Source organism: Hydra vulgaris, chromosome 15 (assembly GCF_038396675.1).
Source record: "Hydra vulgaris chromosome 15, alternate assembly HydraT2T_AEP".
In the NCBI taxonomy this organism is placed as follows: domain Eukaryota; kingdom Metazoa; phylum Cnidaria; class Hydrozoa; order Anthoathecata; family Hydridae; genus Hydra; species Hydra vulgaris.
In genome coordinates, this window is record NC_088934.1 from 50,906,677 (window position 1) to 50,928,554 (window position 21,878).

Here is a 21,878-nt window from a genome sequence, read left to right on the forward strand (position 1 = left end):
AACAACCACCCCATTTTGAAAAATTCTTACTGCTAACTAAATTTTTGCGTGTTTTCTAATGACCAAACCCGTTATCCTATCAATCTGAAATTTTGATAATAGACTTGCTGAAAATGCATTTTACCAAATTTTGGGGATCAGACGGTAAGAGATCCAAGGTTATATTGATTAAAAAATCAAAAACTAAAAGGGTGGATCCTTTAGATTTTCAAAAAATGTTTTGAATTTAAAACTTAATATAAAACGTAGGATAAAAGTGCAATAATATAAAAAAAATTGAATAGATAACTTTCTAAATTAAGCATGAGTCTTGTTTATTTATTTATATATATTTATGCAGAAGGTGTAAATATTTTAAATGTTATGAATCTTTTTACATATCAGTTTGTTATTTTGTCGCAATTAATTTAGGTTTTATTTGATTTCTTTTGAAGTTTTTCTACGTTATAGTATTTATTGTACTTTTATTAACAATGGTTATGCTTTTATTTTTTGATATATATATTTTTTGATATATATGAGACCGTCAGTTTATCATTAAATAGAAATATATAGTTAAAAGGCATTTTTTTCAAAAAAGAGCCGGTTTTGATCCAGCCACTGCACATTTTAACAAAATTTTAATTGTTTTGTGATTAATTTCGTTGGAACCCATGGTTATTTAAAGTCCACCGCGATTTCACACGCTTTTCAGTATATTTATGCCATCTATGGACACTTTTAGAAAACTCTCTCCCCCCTTTTTTTAGCAGGATAGCCCGCTAATGTTTTCAAAAAGTTAAATATATTTCGAAATAATTTTTGTCACGCATTAAATTTCTATTAAAATGCAATAACGTAACTAATTATTAGTGGTCATAAAAATTGAAGAAATACCTGCATCATATGTCATATAAGTTTTAGCTACCTGGGTTTTATAGTAGAAGAAACAAAACACTGAAAAAAATTTTAATGTGAAATTTATTATGGTTCTAGCAATATGATGTTTCATTATAAAGTTATAATATAATATATGGCACATTCTGCGGGCAGGTGTTATTAAATAAATTTATGGTGTACTAAAATTTCTGCTAGACATGTATAGGCCACAAATACATGTGTAAACAACATTTAAAAGATTAAATTTACTTATATAATAATTAGCGAGACAAAAATTATATAGCTTTCTTTTTTTTATATGCACCTTAAAAAACACATTAAAAATGCAAGTCAATGTCATAATAAAAAATTCTTTACAATAAAATAGTTTCAAATTCATAAAATTTAAATTACTAAATCCTAACATCAACATCATCAACATCAGATGATCCCTCTACACCACAGCACAGCTCATTTTTTTCTTCTGATTCACTGTCATAATCGGAGTCAATGCCATCTATTTCCTCATTAGGTATGATTTTATTGTAAAACTCAAGATTTTGATCTTGTCTCGAATCAATACCATAATGACAGTTCAATAACATTTCTACATCCTTTATTTTGTTTGGGTTAATTTTAATTTGTGAATGAATAATTGGTATATTAATTGAATTAAAATTTTTACCTTTCTTGGTCAATGATTTAAAAGCATTAACTTCTACTGTATGAAAAGGTTCACCTCTCACCTCAATAATTTTTGGTCTTTTTAACACAATGATTCTTTTACAACTAGCTAATTTGAAATGCCAAGAAACATTATTTCTTAGAATTTTTTTCAAATAACTTTTCCAATCAAAAATTTCATAATCTTCTGCTAAGTGGAAAACTGCGGAATGTTTTTTAATGACCTCCACATACTCTTTGGGGCTAACAATGATCTCTTTTTTATTGATGACCTTTTTAATAGTGCAAAACACCCTACCTGGTGAGATAAAGGAGTGACCTGTCATTGGGAAATCCAGTTCCACTATTTGAATATGAGAAGGAGCTTTATTGAGGAGCCAATAACTGATCATACTAATCATTACTGTATTCTTATTTTGCCCAGGGCATCTACCACAGCACAATCTGACACTTTTTATGTTGCTAGACATGAATGAATTATTCAGAGAAAAATAAAGAGCAGATGCAATTTCATTTGATCCCTTAGATTGCTCCCCTTCTATCCAATAGTGAGAATCAATATTTTCTTTGTTAAGTGTATCATGAGAGCTCGCTTTTACAATTGTAAAATTATAAAAATTGAGCTGCCTCCTATAATATGCAGCTTGATCTGATAGTTTAGGTAAGGCTTGGTTCTTCTTACAATCAAAGGAGAGGGTAACAAGGTCATCACTTCCTTCCCTCAGCTTGTCAAAATAAGCATTATCTCTTTGGCAATGGATGTTTAATTTTAAAATTATTTTTTTTTTTGGGTTGGAGATCTTTTGTATTTTTGATTCTAGTTTTAAGCTCAGAACATGCAGAGCAGGTGTCAATCTAGGGGTCCAAAACCTAGATTACACTCTGTATTGAATATATTAGTAAAAAACCATTTGGTAACTTTAATTGACTATCACAATTTTTGTTATACATCCTCCACATTGCAGCAGTTGAGAGTTCAGCTGGTAAGTACTGCCTACATTTTGAGTGTGATCTACAGTAGTGCTTTTTACTAACTTGAAGTGATTCTATGAATTTATTTACTTTTTCTTTTTTCTCAACAAGTTTTTCTGCCTTCCTGCCTCAACCTCTATTTTCTTTGTCTGAAGTACCAGGTTTGTGATATCTACTAATAACTCCAAGCAGTCTATGTTTTTTTATGCCTAATATTCCTAAAAATATTCTCCTACAAAGTGGTATTCTTATAGAGGAAGAGAAAGCCTTTGTAACAAAATATTTTACAGTAAAATCTCTTTTCCTATTTGATTTACCTTTAACACGTTTTGGCTGTAGGGATGAACAATGCTTCAAAATGAAGTTGTCCTGGTCTATTTTCTTACTTGTTTGATAAAATTGCTTATTGAAAGTGGTTACATTACTCTGTGACTTGCAGTGACATTGGAAAGCATCCAATTTGTGCTTGCATGAAGGGATTTTTGGTGGACTCTTCTTTGAATACCTGCAGAAAAATAGAAGTTAAAAGTTAATAAACATAGTTACAAATAATACTTCATTAGTAATGCATACCTAGCTTTCTTCTCCCTTGCTCGTTTTGTGTTTTCGGGGTCTGCCACGCGTTTGCGTGACTGCAGTCTGCTTGTTTTTTTTTACTTTTCGATCGTTTTCCATCGCAATAAGTCTGTAAATGTTTAGTTAATTAATATTTCATAAAAAATTTCTACTTTTTCTATTACTTACATGACAAATCACGAAGAATTTGCAATTTCCAGAGGATAAAAGCATTAAAAACGAAAGAATTTTCAATATCAGCTGTTGTGATCACGCGGTATGATAAATGCTTTTCTATTGGCTGAAATAATAAACTAGTTTTGAAGCAAAAACAAAGTTCAGAAATTCATAAAAAATATGCTTTAGTCAACAGTAAAAAATTCTTTACAGTTCTAGCAGAATTTTTACACAAACGTAAATAGTCACTGGAAATCAAAATTAGGTTTGTTACTGCAAAACATCAATAATATTAGTTAGCTAAAACTACAAATTGCTAATACGTTTAAAACACTATCACATCAATCTGAGTCTTTGTCAACCACCAGGATCTTTTTCAACCACTAGAATCCTGCATCATTAGCACTAAACCTTAAATTGTTGTAACTTTAGCTATTCGAAAGGAAATTTAAAAAAGAAATTCAAGAACAACTGCAAATAACCCAATTGCTATCCTCAGCTATGCAATAAATATTTAGCATCCAATACATTAATTTAAAATAATGAAAAAAATGTAAATGTTTCAAGATTCGAAAAGAAGTGTCTAAACAAGTTTAAAATAATAATTGAATTAAAAGATTCTGATAACAAAATGTTAGCAAAGCGAGCTAGGAACCAAAGTAAGTTAAAAATTGATGATAAGCAACAAATAATTCTAGCAACAACAAAAACAACTCCAGCAACAGCAACAACAACAGCAGCAAGCTAAGTCAAGTTAAAATGTTTTTGAAGTTAATAAGCGAAATTTTAACATGACAAAAAAGTGAATATTATTAGTAAGAAAAATCAAAGCATAGACTTCTATCTTTGCTATGCGTGTTCGTCAACCGTACATAGCAAAGCAGTATGTAAAAGATACCAAGTGTTACTACATCTAGAAATAACAACTTAACGTCGATTTCCAGAACCTCTCGACAACTCAACATCATCAAAAGAATATATATAAAGTTTTTGTTATTAATTTTTTTTAATTGTTATATTTGGTAGCTTTTACCATTTAAATGTAGTTTTATTATTTAATATGTTCAAATGTACGAGTAAATGATTTTTTTTTAATATAAATTATAAATTAAAGTTTATTAAATAACTAAACAAGTTTTTTTATTTGATTTATATCTATTTAACTACAGCTAAAAATTTTCAACAATATAAAAAAATAATAATAATCTATTTCTACTAAAAAAAATAGTTGAAACGCGAAATATTTAATTTAACCCTCTTTTACTCCTTTAAATTCAGTTGTGATTTACAATTTTGAGTTCTTATTTTCAACATTTATATCTTAAAACATTTTAAAATTATAAAATATAAACGTAATATATTTGTATATTATTCATTTATAGGTTCTACTTTTTTTTGCTTGGGTCATAATGGCTGGCTGGAAAGAAAATGCATTCTGGTCATATAGTATTTCATCGAGTATTTCGTACTTCCTGCTCATCACAGTTTTACCTTTTTTTGTTCTCGGCCTTCTCTTTGTTGTGTTCTTGTTTAAAATTAACACCAAAATACTTATCAATTGGCCGCTTTGGGTAAGATTTTATGTCTAATTTTTTAATACATAATTATAGTCTACTATACTGTGGGTACTATACTTTTAAAACTAGTATACCTTATATTATCTTTTACTTAAATTAATAAAAACTTAACATTATATTGAATTTAAATATCGTTTACTCCTAAAATTTATTCGAGTCAATATGTTAATGTAACTTTTGCGCTGGATATTACTTTGTTTTCCACACAGTAATGAAAACTTTAATTTTACAAAAAAAAAAAAAAAAAACTTATCACTTACATAAAAAATAGCTTCGAGAACCTATTTCGCTCCTTACATTAGTTTGAAGGTTGAGACTGTAAAAGCGACATTATTTTGATTTCTGGTTGCTATGAAAACTATTGCCTAACAACCAGATATTTTTTAATTACATAATAATTTAATATCTGGGGTGAAGCATTTTTAATATCTTTTCATCTAATTTCAACCCATTTAGCTTTATATAAAATAATAAAAACCATACAGTTAAGTAATTAATGCGTAAGCAATAATGAAAAACAAAATTTAGTGCAAAAAAGCATTGAAAATTTGAAATTAAACCAACACCTTTAAAACAATAATATTTTGTGGAGAATATTGATTAGTTGCAAAGATTTGAAGTAAATGTTTTATGATTTTTTTGACGTTACAGGTTCACTGGAAAATGAATAATGATTATGATCAGATTTGATTTTGCTGGTTTCTCATTGATTTTCGGTTTAAACTTTTGCAAAAAAATTAGCAAATTTTTAATTTATTTCTTGCTTCTTGAGCAACAAACCATATTGGCAAATATAGCTTTAAAGTTCCTATTAATAGTTGTTCGTTTTAATTTCTTTATAATGGAATTTTTTGTTTGCTGTTGTAAAATCCATTCAAATCTAATGAAACCAAACAGGCAATGAAAAATAATTTTTTAAATTTTAATTCTTTTTTAAAGGAATTTAAGTTAAATAGTCTTCCACTGTTTTATTTGTGAAAAAAAAAAAAAAAATTTGCATGAAGTAATTTTAATATTTATTTGATTTTAATATCTGTCATGTTTCGCCAAATACGAAAGGAGCATTTTAAAAATATATTAAAAAAATAACTATAAATACATCTAAAAGAAATATATGTAAAATAATGTTGAGTAGTATTATGTGAATGAAGCAATGATAAAATGAAGATGAATATTAATTTTTTCATTCAACAGATAGCTGTAGCACTTGTTGAACAAAAGATGAATAAAGATATTCAAACTAACACATGACAATTTTACTCACTTTTCAATGTTACCGTGCGTTATCTTTTACAATATTTATTTCATTCCCAGCAGTGCCGGATTAAGGCTTTGTTGGCCCTAAAGCACATTTTATTAGGTGGCCTGAAAATACAGATAATACGGACTTTCCCACAAAAAGAAGAAAAGTAAAATTTAAAAAAGAATATTTATTAGGCAAAAACTACATAATTCAAAATTTTTGCGCTTTAATAACTGCAAATTTGTCAATTAGTTCTTTGAAGTTGACCTTGTTGAGCAAATCACTTTCAATGCACAGAAGTGCAAGTACAGAAAGACGCCGTTTAGCCATTGTTGATCGTTTTGCATCTTCAATTCTATTCAATTGAGAAAACGAACGTTCTCCTGAACAATCGGTTGACATAAGTAGATCCGGAGTGCTATTTCAGTATCTGGAAATGCTTGATATACACCAGAATTGTGCAGCATTTTAAGCATCTTCTGAGCACTTGAATCAGCCTGATTCTGTGCACTTGATCCTTCTTTATAGTTTCTCTGTTCTTTATACCAGCACATAAATTGTCAAAATTCTGTTGGAAAATCAGAACAAAGGTCTTTCGAGTACACAGTAACCATTCCTTTAACAGCAATGTCAATATCTTCATCGGTCATGGAGTCATACTCAGTCAGAACTCCAAATCTCTGCAGCACAATTGAGTAAGCTTTAATGCGTATCTTTAATGCATTTTTCAGCTGATCGATGATGACATAGAAGGTATTGACCTTGAAGTTTTGCTGGCTTGACATCCCTTCCATAGCATCTGCGGCATCTCCATCATTGATTTGTCTCTTACGAAAAATACCGTGACTTTGGAATCTCATCCTTTATGAAACCCATAACTTGTTTACCCATCATTGCAATTAATTCTCCACAGATTGTTTTTGATAAATATGATGTGTGGCGGCGTCTGCAATTGCCATGAGTACAGATGTGCTGGGACAAAAATGGATCAAATTGACCAATCAGCTCCAAGATGCCCAAATAATTCCCATTTTCTCTGGAGCCAACAACTTCATTGCTACCTCGAAGAGGGAGACCTCTCTCACAAAGAAAAGTAATAGTTGCAACACAGCGTGACAGGACATTTCTCCAGTAATTGCAGTGCCTCAACATATTGTTGTGCAATTGCTCGTCAACTCTCCCAGCAGCAACACTTCTTTGACATAAAGTGAGAACTGATTGTATGTGCTTTGCACTGATTTCATGGGATTTTAAGTATTGTGTCATATTCTTCCAATCCTTAAATCCTGAGCCAGACAACTGTGACCGGTCAGATGAAAACAGAATGCAGGGAAAGCGGAAGACACATGTCTTGGCTGGAGAATAAACAAGCCAGTCACGATCAACGATATCACCATTTGGCAAAACCCGTTTGAAGACACTAGAATTTAGGAAGCAATTCACTCCACTGTATTCCCGCTTTGTTTCTGGATAACTGTCTGCCAAGTTTCGAAAATGGATTGTTCCAAGGCTGATGCACATGTTACGCACATGATCTTTTATGTCACCAAAACTCCCAACATCATTGGGAATGGTTCCTGAACCAGTATCAGCTCTGTCTTCAAATTTTTCAGTATTTTCAAGTTCAAGTGCAATTTTTGCAGCCTCTTCCTTGTGATCAATACCTACCTGAGATGTTGATGAGGATGGTGGGGAATTGAGAGTAATATTATCAGTAGCATCAACCTTGTTCGTGGCAGTGAAAAATGAATTGATTTTGGGTATTTTCTTTAACAGTTTATCTTCATCATGCATTTTCTTCTCTAACTCCTTCGCTCGCTCCCAACCACCTTTACGTATCGACATTAATCTAAAAGTAAAACGTAAAAGTGATCTTTAAAAACGTATTTTTATGTATTCAATAGCATAATTATTCGATTTAAAAATAATTGATTCATAAAATCATATCATAAAATGATTTAAAATTTTAAAAATTGATTTCTTGTGGACTACATGATAAGAACATACAAAACCTATATATAATATGGATTTTAATATTCGAAATAATAATTTAAAATCAAACTACCAGTATACCAGAAGAAAATCATTTGATGAATTTGGTTTTGAACTACCAGAATAAACACCAATTATGAATTCAGATGATGGGATTTCTAGAATGCACCCACATATAACCCAAAAACATTTCACTGTGCTGTTAAAGAGAGGTAATCCATCAATAAACACACAAAGACTCAACTTGGAAAGATCGGAATTTGTATTTTGTTCAATTAAAATAATAATTACAACAGAAATCTAACAATAATGATGACAGCGTCAATGTAATTCATTCAAAATTATAGATTCCTATAAGTGAAGGATTTTATTTTTGTTTATTTCAGGAGCATGGCGTTCAAAAATTCATGCAAATAACTCACTGGGATTGATTGTTTGACTTATTAATGATCTGCTTCTTATACCCCTAGGTCACAGAACTGAAGTTCTACATGTATAGTGTAAATACGTTTTCTATGTTATAGCAAGAACTAATTTATAAATTAAAATAATATTAAATAGAATATGTAAAAAGGATATGTGATATAATAATGATTAAACATATTGTTTTATGTATATATGATAAAAAATCAACCATATATATAGATAATAATGTATGATAGTGAAAGTCAAAATGAAAGTCACTCAGTATAGTTGAGATACATGGATCTAATCCATATTATATTAGTGAGCTTTATTATATTAATATCAACAATAAATAAAATATGTCACAAATATGTTTTGATAGAAACATTTAAAACATGGCATGTTGAACAAAAAAGCTATACCCAGTTCTTTCTGCAGTAAATGTGATGCCTTTTTTCTTCTTTAAACCTACTAATAAATTTAAAGGATTACAATTTTATAACAATAGTTATATCTAAAAGTATATTCATTTGCTAAAACCATTAATTTTATTATTACGCTTTGTTATTGTTTACGAAAGAGTTCCACTGTTTAAAACAAATGTTATCGAATTTCAAAAATATAAAAAAACACAATATTTTTCGAATATTTTATTCGAAATATTTTAAATCGATATTTTAGAAGAAAAAATTTATCACTTATAAGCAGGGCCGTACCAAGGGCGGGGCCGGCCGGGCCACGCCCTGAGGCGCCAAATTTGAGAGGGCGCAAATTTTAATAAATTAAAAAAACAATAATCAGTTTGTGAAACAAATTTTCACGGCGTCGCTGCTGTTGATAAGAAAATTAATTAAAATTCCGCCTCTTGACACAAACTAAATATTAAAGCTCATTTACTTAACAAAACATATCTTTGATAACTTTTGAACATTATGATTCTATTATGAATCGAACCCAAAAATTTTCTGGTGCTGAATTTAAGAAGAAAAGGAAACAGCGCCGAGAAAGTGACGAGAAACTTCAAAAATGTTTCAAAAAGTGGTTGGTAACAAACTCAGTGGAAAAACAAATTATTTCAGAGGATATTTGTATTGAAGTTAATGACAATTCAACAGATTCAAAGTTAATGGCAATTCAGCAGATCCTATAATTGACTTAAGTTCAGATCATTTGGAATTAATTGAAGATTTTCATCAGCCAAAGTCAAGAAGAATTTTCATCAGTCAAGAAATTTCATTAGCCAAAGTCAAGAAGAATTTCCTATAATTGACTTAAGTTCAGATCATCATTTGGAATTAATTGAAGATTTTCATCAGCCAAAGTCAAGAAGAATTTTGCGCAACTGATTTAGAACCAACAAGGGAAGATGGAAATGCCCAGCTTTCAGGTCCAGCTGAAATGGACGAGGATGAACTTCATTCAGAAATCTTAGAAATTGCAGTGGCCTCGGAAGAAAACTTTCAACACAGGGATTCAGCAACATGGCCTAAAATAACGGACAATACAAGATGCTTTTTGATTGAGCATGGGCCAGAGCAAGACAAAAGAGAACTTTTCCCAAACACGCCGTGTGATTTTGACAACAGAATGCAACACTTCAGCTCAAAATGGTATGAAAAAATTCATCCCAATGGTGAAAAATTTGTTCGCACTTGGCTGCAGTACAGCGACAAAAAAGATTCTTTATTTTGTTTTTGCTGACAAAACTCTTTGGGTTTTGTGACTGGAAAAAACTAAACCCAAGAATTCCTGAGCATGAAAACAGCAATGAACACCAAAGATGCTATTCTGATTGGAAAACTCTTGAAAAAAACCTCAAGGAATGGAAGACCCTGGATTCTGATCTGCAGAGAGTTATTAGCGGAGAGATGAGAAAGTGGAGAGACATCTTGAATGTGATTGTTGATGCAATTTTGTTCCCCGAAGGGCAAGAACAATCTTGCCCTTTGGGGAACAACAGAAGACATCGGCCAACAAAAGAGTGGCATTTTTCTGAGCTTAATTGAGTTGATTAGCCATTATTATCCTTTAGTGGCTGAACACATTGCGTCCGTTAAAGCAAAAAAAACCACAACATCCTACTTTTCTCCTCGAATTCAAAATGAGCTGATTGAGTTACTTGTGCAGAAAGTCAGGAACGAAATTTTGTCAAACATCAAAGGAGCTAAATACTACTCTGTTCTGTTCGACTGCACTCCAGATGCCACCCACAAAGAGCAGATGATTCAGATCATCAGGTATGTACAAATCAGTGATGAAACCTGCACAATTAAGGAAAGCTTTGTGGACTTCATTAAATCTCACCAAAAAGCCGGAAAAGTTCTTGCAACAGAGATAACTGAAAAATTGGAGAAGGACGATCTAAACATTTCCGATTGCTGGGGCCAAGGCTATGACAATGGTGCTAATATGTCTGGAAAATACAATGGCGTCAAAGCTCACATCCATTCTCTTAACGAGTCAGCAAGATTTGTTCCATGCACAGCTCGCACTTTAAATCTTGTTGGTGTTTATGCTGCTGAGGTTTCCCAACTCATGATTACATATTTTGGAAAGGTTCAAGTCATCTTTAACTTTTTTTCAAGCTCCACGTCAAGACGAGAAAAACTGATGAAAACGTTGACCATCTCATTAAAGGGAAACAGTGACACAAGGTAGTCTGCCAAAAAAGAAGCAATCACACCATTGCACAGACAAATCAAAGACGTTCTTCAAGTTTTGGAATCCATTATCCACAATTCCATGACAAATGCTGTCACAGTTAGCAGTGCAAAAGTACTTCTCATTCAAATTGATTTCAGATTTTTGTGTTTGTTGGATTTCTGGAGTCAAATTCTTTCTCTAATTGACCGGGAAAACAAACTGCTTCAATCAAAAACCATTTCAATTGACATTGCCGCAAAAAAATGAAGGGATTGAAAGCTTCCATTCAGAATCTTCGAGATGTTGGTGTGGACAACACTATCAAAGATGCCACAGAAAAAGCTAACCAGAGCAGAATTGATGGTGGCTTTCCAATCAAGAGGAAGCGCAAAGTGAAGCGGATGGCACTTTATGAAGCTGAAGATGACTCTCACCTTCTCACAGAAGAAACAGAATTCGAATTTCACTGCAACCTTGTGTTTTATTACACAAATTGAGTGGCGGTTTAAGGCTATGTCTGCTGTATTTTATGATTTTGACTTCCTTAGTGGGCCTTCACTCTCTAAAAGTTCAGTGGATGAACCCAAGAAAAAAGCTGCAAATTTATCTCAAATTTAAAAGGCAGATTTAGATTCTCCTGATTTCAAGTCAGAAATGGCGAGCTTCAAATATCAAGCTGCCGCAATGATGGAAAACTTTGAAAAATCTAGCCCGATCGACATTTTGCAGCTCATTCATAAATATTCTTTGACCAATGCTTATCCCAACACGGCAATTGCTATATTCATCTTCCTCACCATAACAATCACAGTTGCTATGTGCGAGAGAAGTTTCAGTAAACTTAAGCTCATAAAAAACTATATGAGGTCAGCAGTGGACCAAGAACGTTTGTATAGTTTGGCTATAATTTCAATTGAAAATGAAGTGGCAAACAACATTGATTTTAATGATGTCATTAGTGAATTTGCCTCAAGAAAAGCCAGAAAAGTGACATTGAACTAAAGTTTGTGCAACCTTAATGACAAATTTTACTTATAAGTTGATGTGATAAATTTTGTGATCATTAAATCAATTTTTTCGTTTAATTTTCTTCTTTTTTTTTCAGGAAGGATGGGGGAAGGGGGCGCAATTTTCTTTTCTTGCCCGAAGCGCAAAATTAGCTCGTACGGCCCTGCTTATAAGAATGAATTAGTTACAATTTTTGACATCGTAAAATTGATATATGAACAAAATGTGTATAATGGAATAATTATAATAATTTCATCAATAAAGATAAGACATAAATATAAATTTATGTATAAATTTTTTGTGGCTTGGATTTTTTGTTGGCCTTAAGGCATGTGCCTTATTTGCCTAAGAGTTAATCCGGTTAAAACTGATTCCCAGTGGGCACGGTAAGTAAAAAAGACATCTTTTAAACGTCTTTTGAACGTTTTGGACGTTTTGATCGTTCATGTACCGTGCCAACTGGGTTATTGGTTTAAAACCTGAAGTTAACCCAATTAGTAACACCTGTCAAAGGTATTACTTTTTTAACTACTTGGCAGGTAATATTAATTAATTTAAACTTCTTTTGAGCTGATTAGTATCACCTGTTAAAGGTTGTATTTATTTATTTTATCTATATGTTTTTTTAATTTATTAGCTTTTCATGTGTTGCACAATATGGGCTACTTTGCTTTTTATATCATCAATTATCGTTGCAAACAACGCACGCAAGTATCAGTCGTATTCAAAAGTATGGTTTTCTGATGTTAATGGACTTTCTGCAGCTTCGGTAAACTTAGTAACAAATTTTTTTTGACGAAAGTGTTTTTGAAAAAAATTTTTTTTTTTAAATAATACAGAAAGTTTAGGAAAGTTATTTATTAAAATTTCAAAAATGTATATAGTCGTAATTACTTTATTTTTAAAAACATATTTTCAGAAAAAATATTTGAAAATTAACAGTTCTCTAAGTATAGTAAGATAATAATAATAACAACAATAATGATAATAATAACAATAATAATAATAATAATAATAATAATAATAATAATAATAATAATAATAATAATAATAGTAATAACAAAAACGACAATAATAAAAATAACAATAATATATTTGCATCTAAAACATTTAAAAAACAAAAATAATTAAAGAAAAATAAACACGTATTTTAAAAGAAAAACTTTAAAATATTAACAATATATTAAGTATAGTAATATCATTAATTAATTTTAATTTATTTTTTTTAATTTAATTTAGGCTTTCGGATTTTTTGCAAGTGTTGGTTTGGCAATCCAAGGGTTGTTTCATTTCAGAGAATATAGAAATCCTGTTTTAATATTCAATCCTGTAAACTAGATCTAATATTAAAACGAACATTTTTAACTTTAAAAAAATATTAGAAAGAAGATCAATGGTACAGGAGTCACAGCTCAGTAGTGAAAGAAAAAAAAATTAAAGGGCAACAGAACATGGTTTTTCTTTATTATAAAGTTATTTATTTTTCTGTTAAACATTTTTGTGTTATTTCCTTTTTTTTGTGCCACTTTGCTAAATTTAATTTTAAAGATAACAATACTTCAGAAATCTCCTCGAGAGCTAAAAAATTGTTTTAAAGAGTTCACTGTGCTCTATTATTTATCAAGTCCTATGATTCTGGCCAAGTTCCATTTGGGCAGAAACTTGCTAATATTATCTCAATATTAAAAATAAGGTAATTGTACTAATCCTGCAAATTACAGCTTTATTTTCATTACCTCTGTAGCTGAAAAAATAATTGAAACAATAATCCAAGTTGTCATAACTTAACACCTAGTAAAACATAATTTGTTATCTTAACATTAACAAGATTTTGTAAGATCTAGCTCGCGCGTTACAAATCTTTTTGAAGTACTGGATACTATTACTGAATCTTTTACTGTGTAAAAGATTCAGTAATAATATCCGGTACTTCAAAAAGAGTATTTAACTAAGCTAGAAACGCGGGCAGTTTTCTTATAACACTCAAGTTCCTCTCAATACTAGTGCTCAGCGTACTTTAAAGTGGACCAAATTATAAACATTATATTTTGCTATAGTAAAGTTGCATTCTGGGATAAATATTGAAAGGTCAGTTATTTTTGATTGCATATATATTTCATATTCCAACTAAATATGATGAATAAGGCAGAAAATAAATATATCAATTATTAATAAATGTAGTTACGTGACGGATCTTTTAATGGTGTGAGTATGCTATATGAAAATATGTTATAGATGCATACATTTTATCGGTTGCATAAATAGATGGACGTCTATAGGTATAAATGCTTAGTATTATATATTCAGTGGATATTTATTTGAAAACTTTGTTAGCTAATAGAGCTTAATAAACTCTACATATAAAATCTCTTTATATAAAGTTTACTTAGATTAGTTAGGAATTGATAGATCACTCTTTACATTATAATGGTATCTTTACCGAAAACAAGAAATTTCAAATAAGTCTTAGATAAATTTAAATAGTAAAAAAGCACATATTCCTAAATCACACTTTTTAAAAAAGATTTTCTACCTTAGGGTAGGATATGTGATATACCCTTAGTTAGGCATGTGACATGAAATTTTTGTATTATTTAAAAATTAGATTGTTATATATCGTTGGAACTAGTATTTATACAGTACTAGTATTTATACATTATTTTAAAAGTGAAAAAATTATCAAAATCGAAAAGTTCAAAAAAATTAAACAATTCAAAAAAAGTTGAACAATTCAAAAAAAGTTGAACAATTCAAAAAAAGTTTAGATTTTAAGTAACAAATTTTTGATGTTGAAGAAAAATGTGGTTAAAACTAAGTTTTTATTTACGTAAATTGTTATAACTATGTCAATTCTTATCTAAATGCTCGCAACATGGTATCAAAAGATAGATGTAAGAGAAAGCCACAAATTTAAATTGTCCTCTGGCCACTAGGCGTATCCAGGGGGTTAGAGGGGCGCCAAACCACCATTTTTACTACCTAAAAAAGTCTAATTTTCTATACAAATTTTTTTTTTAATTTTTAATTTTTTTATATTTAAAAAACTGTTTTATTTTATTCCAGACCAAAAGCAAATATAAGTGATCTATCTTACAGTTGTGTGACGAAGGTCAGATGAATGACGAAGGTTTAACACACCCTACTATAAAAAATCTTAAATTCTAATACTTTTAGTTTATTAAAACGAGTGAAACTTATATGTAAAGTAAAAATTAAACTCTATTACATTGCAAAATATATAATAGAGTGGTGCATACATTAACTTATTGGGTGGAGTGTTTAATTCGTCCCTTTGACTTCCCCATCCCCCTCCCTTCCTTACCAAAGAAAAAGAAAAAAGAAAAAGAAATAAAATTTTTAATAATGTATAAGTTTCCACAAAAAAAATTGTGAATTTGGCTTTAGTGACTCTGGTTCTCTGACTTTACCAAAAGTGCCACAGACAAGAGGGGGAGCTGCACCACTTTATTGTCGAAAACTGCATGTTTCTCTACCTTAATACTTAAAAATATTTAAATAAAATAATTATTTTTATTATAATTTAAAATCGAGAAATTGTTATTAAAAAATTTTATTATATTGCAAGATATTTCATTCTTTCAATTCTTCCTTCCCCTCCACATCAAAATAAAAAATTTAAAAATAAAAAATATTTAGTTTGAAATGGAAATTGTAATTATCTACAATTTGAATATGTTTGTTTATCATCCCCAGATCATTTGGCTATTTCAAAATAAAAATAATAATAAATGCTATATTAAAATGCAAATTAAAATTCAATGTCTAATTCTTAATTCAGTAGAAGTGTTACATTATGTAATCTTACTTTTGCATTGCTGAACATTCCAATTTACTATCTTCACGGTGGAGTTGTGCCTTTGCGGTCACTTCATCTGTAACAGTAATTCAAAATATCTTTTACTGCAATAAAGCAAGCAAAAATTATGTATATAAGCTGCTTATTAGTGAAACATATATTTATTACTGAATATAAAATATTTGAAAAAAAAAAAAGATTTCCAAAAAACTAAGCTCATTCTTTGATTATTTCTTTTTTAAAGACAATGCATTAAGTGTATGGTTTTAAAAATCATTAACTGTCATTCAGAGTATTTGGTCCAGAGCGATAAACTTATAGTTATATTTTGAAATTAAGTAAAGGCTGTTGATATGAACATTTTCTTTCGCTGTGATATCAAATTAGGGTTATCATACGTTCCGTTTTGATTAGAATTGTCCCGGTTTTATGCTATTTGTCCCATCGTCCAAACGGTTTTTGTTTTGTTCCGTTTTCGGGAAAACATGAATTTTTATTTTATTTTGCAGACTACGACAAGTCATAATAATTTATACAAATAAATTTACGACAACGCAGACTACAAAAGTCTTAATATTTTTATACTAATACAATATCCAAAAATTTTTTTGCAAGGTCTGCATTTTATTAAGAATTAAAAGTCTTTATTTGAATCATCCTAAAGAACGCTAACCGTTGACTTTATTAGAGTATGTGTATAAGAAGCCGTGTTTATGTTTTTGTTTAATATGAAAAAAAGAAGTTGCGAATTTACAAATGAACTTCAAATAGATTACCCATTGGCAAAAAAAATTAGTGGTGAGGACAAAAAAGTGCTGTGGCAGCATTGTTTAACGAAATTTTAAGTGGCACATGGTGGACAAGCAGACATTAAAACGACATTAAAAGCCATTTTAATGTCTGCATTAAAGTGAGTCAAACAGAATGCTGGAATTTCGGCTGCCGCATGTTCTTCATCTATTAAAGGATTTTTTGAAAGTGATGGACTCATTGAGGGTGACTTAGTTATTGCAAGAAAAGGAAGCTACATTTGCATTTTACACAGCAATGCACAATTTGAGCTTCAAGATATCTGATTGTTGTTCAAAACCAATCTCAAAGTTTTTTTAACCGAAATATGGTGCTTCAAGAATCAAATGTCAGGCAATAATTTTAAATGTTCTCGCATCTTTATCTGTAAAAAAGTTATGACTTACAGAGGACACATTTTGTAAGTGTTTCTAATGACAAATCAAATAGAAAGGAAGTAAAAACCACCAGTTGTTGTTAGGTTTTTATCACTGGAGGGTGTCAAAGTAAAAGTGCTGGATTCTGAATCTGCTGATGGTGAAACATCTAATATATTGACTGATAAGCTTGCAGCGTCATTGATATAAAAATAGATGCTTTTTGTTCTGAAAATTGCAACTCAAATTTTGGTGAATACATAAGAAAGGTAAAAATAAGTGTCAGGGTAAAAACATCAGTTTTTACTATGTCTAATAAGTGTAAACATAATGATGTATAACTATATATCAAAATCTGTAAACATAATGATGTATAATTACATCTGTCCAACAAAATCTGAAATTTCAATAATGTCTAATGAAAAGTGTAAAAAGTATATGATAACTACAAATGTAGTTACATCTTTTCAATTATCTAAGTATACCAACATCTGGAGATTTTACAGATGTAGCTTTACAGATGTAGTACATCTTTTTATTTATATTGAAAATAACTATACTTGCACAACTACATCTGTGAATTCTACAGATGTAGTATCTTTTCAATCATATTAATCATAAAGCTGGTAAGTACGCCATTATTAAATTTGATAAAATTTATTGCAGAGATTTGAAAAAATAAACAGCTGTTTTAAGCGAGCGCATTTTCTAACAAGTTCTAATTTCTAAACAATCATTATAGCTTATAAAAGCCATAATGATTTATGAACATTTTATGGCTGGATAGCTCAGTTGGTTAGAGCGTCAAACGGAAAGTTAAAACTCGGACTGTTGTACGATACGGGTTCAAATCCTGCCACCGCCAACTTAGTGCTTGAGTAGTACTTCTGTACGAAAAAATGTTGGTCAATAACGGACGGTACTTTGGATTAGTCTTAATGACTATTTGTGGCTGTTCCTATGCTAACTTAATAATATCGTCGGATAAAAACATTGTTTAGAAAAATATAGCATGAAAATTCAAATTTAAAAAAAAAAAAAAAAATAGACTTTGAAACGCTGCGTTTGAATATCTTTGAAATTGCTAATAAACCTATACCACATAATCATTATGACGACTTCAGCTTTTTAAACGAAAACTTTTCCGTTTCTGCATATTTTGATATACAAAATTTTAAATTTGAACTTAAAACCATTACAAATAACTTTACGGTAATACACATAAACATCAGAAGTTTACTTATTAATATAGACAAATGAAAAAACTTTTTCCTTCAATGCAAACATAATTTCAGTATGATCAGCCTTAAAGAGACTTGGTGCTCTGACAAAGCAGCAGAAACAAACTTTGACCTCCAAATTCAAAACTATAATATAATCTTAAAAGAAAGATCAGTTAGCAAAAGACGAGAAGGAATTGTGAGTTATATACAGAATGATCTAAACATTAAGATAAGAAATAATCTTTTAAACTTTGATGGCGATAGTGAGGTCTTCACAATGGAAGTTATTAACACTGCCTTAAAGAACTTTCTAGTTTCTACGTGCTACAGACCACCTGATGGTGATACTTGTAAATTTTCAAATTATATGAAACATATAATTACAAAAAAAAGAGAACAGAAAAAGTTATTCATTATTGGAGATTTAAACATAAATATTTTAATGTACAACAAGCATGCTACTACTAAAAATTTCTTTGATGACATGTTTCAACTTAATAACTTCCCCTATTATCAACAAACCTATCAGGGTAACTTTCAAATCTATTACTGCTATTGACAATACATTAACGAGCTCAATACAAAATCTTTCTTTAAAATCAGGAATAATAAAACAGAAGTAAGCGAACCTATCCATCTACAAGCAATACAAAAACCTATTTGAAAAAATAAAATAAAAAAAAAATTTTATATTATTCTAATCAAATACAAAAATTTAATGGTGACCTAAAAGACATGGGACATTATGAAGGAAATAATTGGTAAAAGTAAATTTAATGTTAACAAAATGCCTTCTAGAGTAATAATTAATGAAAGTGAATCAAACAACAAGCGAGATATTTCCAATGAATTTAACAACTTCTTTGCCAACATTGGCGCTGATCTTGCATCGAAAATCAATACCCAAATAATACATTTAAAAGTTACTTAACAGGCTCACACTGCTCTTTAAATTTCAATGAAATATATTATGACGAACTCGAAATAGCTATTAAATCACTTAAAATTAAGTACCCGGGAATCGATGAAATCTCTTGCAAAGTAGTGTAAAATGTTTTTGAGGAGATACGTAATCTAATTTACCAAGTATTTAATTCATCAGTTTCAACAGGTATTGTACCTGATAAACTAAAAATCTCTAAAATTACACCAATCTATAAATCAGGAGGAACCTATTCTCTAAACAATTATAGACCAATCTCTATCCTTTTGGTATTCTTAAAACATCTAGAACGAATAATCTATAATAAATTAAATGAATATTTAAAAACTTACAAAATTATCAATAAAGGTCAATATGGTTTTCAAAAGCTACACTCAACTGAGCATGCAATCCTTGACCTCTCAAATAGGATAAGTGGATCATTTAAAAAAAAAATTCACATTAAGGATCTTTATTGATTTGTCAAAGCCATTTGACACCGTCAACCATGAGATTTTACAAACAAAATTGAAAAACTATGGTATAAAAAATCAAGCTTTAAATTGGTTTAAAAACAACCTTAATAACAGACAACAGTGTGATATTATAGATAGAAAAAACAACTCAAATTTACAAAAAACAAAATGTGGTGTACCCCAAGGTTCCGTTCTTGCTTCTCTTTTGTTTCTTATTTATAAAAACGATCTTCCAAACGCCTCTAATATCTTTGTAAACTATAATGTTTGCCAACGATACAAACTTATTTTACTCGTCAAAGACAATCGAAGACCTTTATGAAAAAACAAATGCTGAACTAAAAAAAATTAACATATGGTTTAAATCAAATAAACTGTCACTCAATATAGAAAAAACTAAGTATATACTATTTCACTCTCATCAACAAATTACCCCTGAACATACCAACAAATAATATAGAAAATATAACCATCAAAAGAGTTCTGAATACAAAGTTTATAGGAGTTCTAATTGATAAGCACACCTTCTGGAAACCCCACATAAACTACATAAACACAAAAATATCAAAGAACATAGGTTTACTTTACAAGGCAAGACCATTTTTGTCACAAAAAAGTCTCAAACTTATCTACTTTTTATTCATACATAGCTATCTCATGTATGCCAATATAGCATGGGGCAGTACCCACAAATCTAAATTACAACCACTTTACTTACGTCAAAAACACGCTTCAAGACTAGTATACAACAAAAACAAATTTACTCATGCTCAATTCCTACTTGAACAAATGAACGCACTTAATATATTTCACACAAATATTTTTCAGAATATACTTTTCATGTTTAAATATAAACTAATTCTGGTTCCGGAACATTTTACAGCACACTTTTTTAAAAACAATATAAATAAATACAATACAAAAGCAACAGGCAACTTTAAGATACCGTTTGAAACAACAATACTCTTAAACACTATAGAAACATCTAAACTCTTCTTCAAAAAATCAGTAAATTTATTTTTATTTATTATATTTTTTTTGATTTTAATTGGAATATTATAGAGATATATTTCTCGGAATATTTTTACGTACACGTTATTATATTGTTGTAATTGGTATTTATTTTATTCATATCTCGGAATTGTATGCAACTATATTTTTATTTACTTCGTATATTTCGAACTTTATATTTATGATTTATATTTGTATATCTTTACCGCCAATCTGTGATTGGTTACTTGTAAATACTTTGTAGTTGTAAAATAAACATGTTTAAAAAAAAAAAAAAAAAAAAATTAAACATAACTACAAGAGTTTATGAAATTATTAAACTATAATGCATTATTTCAACCAGATATAGTTACATATAATTTTTTTTAGATGTAATTACATCTGGAGGAAATTCTTCCAGATGTTATTGGGCTTGATGAAAAATTGCCAGATGTAGTTACATTGTCCTAAAGAACTTGTTAAGGATCATTAAATTTCCAGATAATACTGCACAAATATTGTTGGAGCAAAAAAAAAAAATTTCAGAAAATCTAGGCCAAAATCAATAGATGATCTTGGACTACACTACAAATGTTGTCGAACATATGTAGAAATCTTTTACCAAAAATAATGATTACAGCAGACTCAAACAAGAACTTGGTGTTAAAAATGTTGGCATTGGTTGTAATGCACATGTTGTGCACATTACACTTAAATCTGCTGCGGATGGTATTCCAGTATAACGCTCTTTTTGTGTTTTCATATCTACACAGTTTGAGTAACTGAGTTAAAGAAATTTTGTGATTTCGTACATATAGAATATAAAAAAAAAAATCCGGCATGGAAGTACTAGACTTTTATCTCTGTTGCCGGCAGTTGAAATAATTATGTATATAATTAAATATGTTAGCCACTATCCCAATTATAAACTAATCATTAAACTTACTTACTGTTTTTTTATAAAATCGTAAAAAAAAATAGAAGGAAATTAATAAAAAGACGATAAATAAAGCAAGCATCTATAATATAGACAAATACAACATTAAAACTTATCATATAGACAAATACAACTTTACAAATAATATAGACAAATACAATTTTACAAATAATATAGACAAATACAACTTTGAAACTTTCAAAAGAACTAATCTTTTATCAACTTATTAAGTA

The 21,878-nt window shown here is 29.7% G+C and overlaps 2 protein-coding genes across 3 annotated transcripts in view; one reads left to right on the plus strand and one right to left on the minus strand.

The window, feature by feature from the left end:
- Window positions 1-13,607, plus strand: part of LOC100197857 (MARVEL domain-containing protein 1) — a 46,201-nt gene extending 32,594 nt beyond the window's left edge. For both annotated transcript variants that reach the window (XM_065819083.1, XM_065819084.1), the window contains exons 3-5: window positions 4,629-4,817; window positions 12,752-12,883; window positions 13,354-13,607. In XM_065819083.1, coding sequence (XP_065675155.1) covers window positions 4,629-4,817; window positions 12,752-12,883; window positions 13,354-13,452 — 420 coding nt within the window. In that variant the 3' untranslated portion in view covers window positions 13,453-13,607. The remainder of the gene's footprint in view (window positions 1-4,628; window positions 4,818-12,751; window positions 12,884-13,353) is intronic.
- On the minus strand, window positions 6,895-9,090 carry LOC136092437 (zinc finger MYM-type protein 5-like). The gene is made up of 2 exons (XM_065820678.1): window positions 8,886-9,090; window positions 6,895-7,915 (listed from the first exon to the last, which is right to left on the minus strand). The coding sequence occupies exon 2, from the start codon at window positions 7,909-7,911 to the stop codon at window positions 6,895-6,897; it is 1,017 nt and encodes a 338-aa protein (XP_065676750.1). The 5' UTR covers window positions 7,912-7,915; window positions 8,886-9,090.
- Window positions 13,608-21,878: the final 8,271 nt, after the last annotated feature.

What these genes read in the sequence shown, in the direction of transcription:
- LOC136092437 (XM_065820678.1), bottom strand. Translation starts at nt 7,911, where the DNA reads ATGTCGATACGTAAAGGTGGTTGGGAGCGAGCGAAGGAGTTAGAGAAG.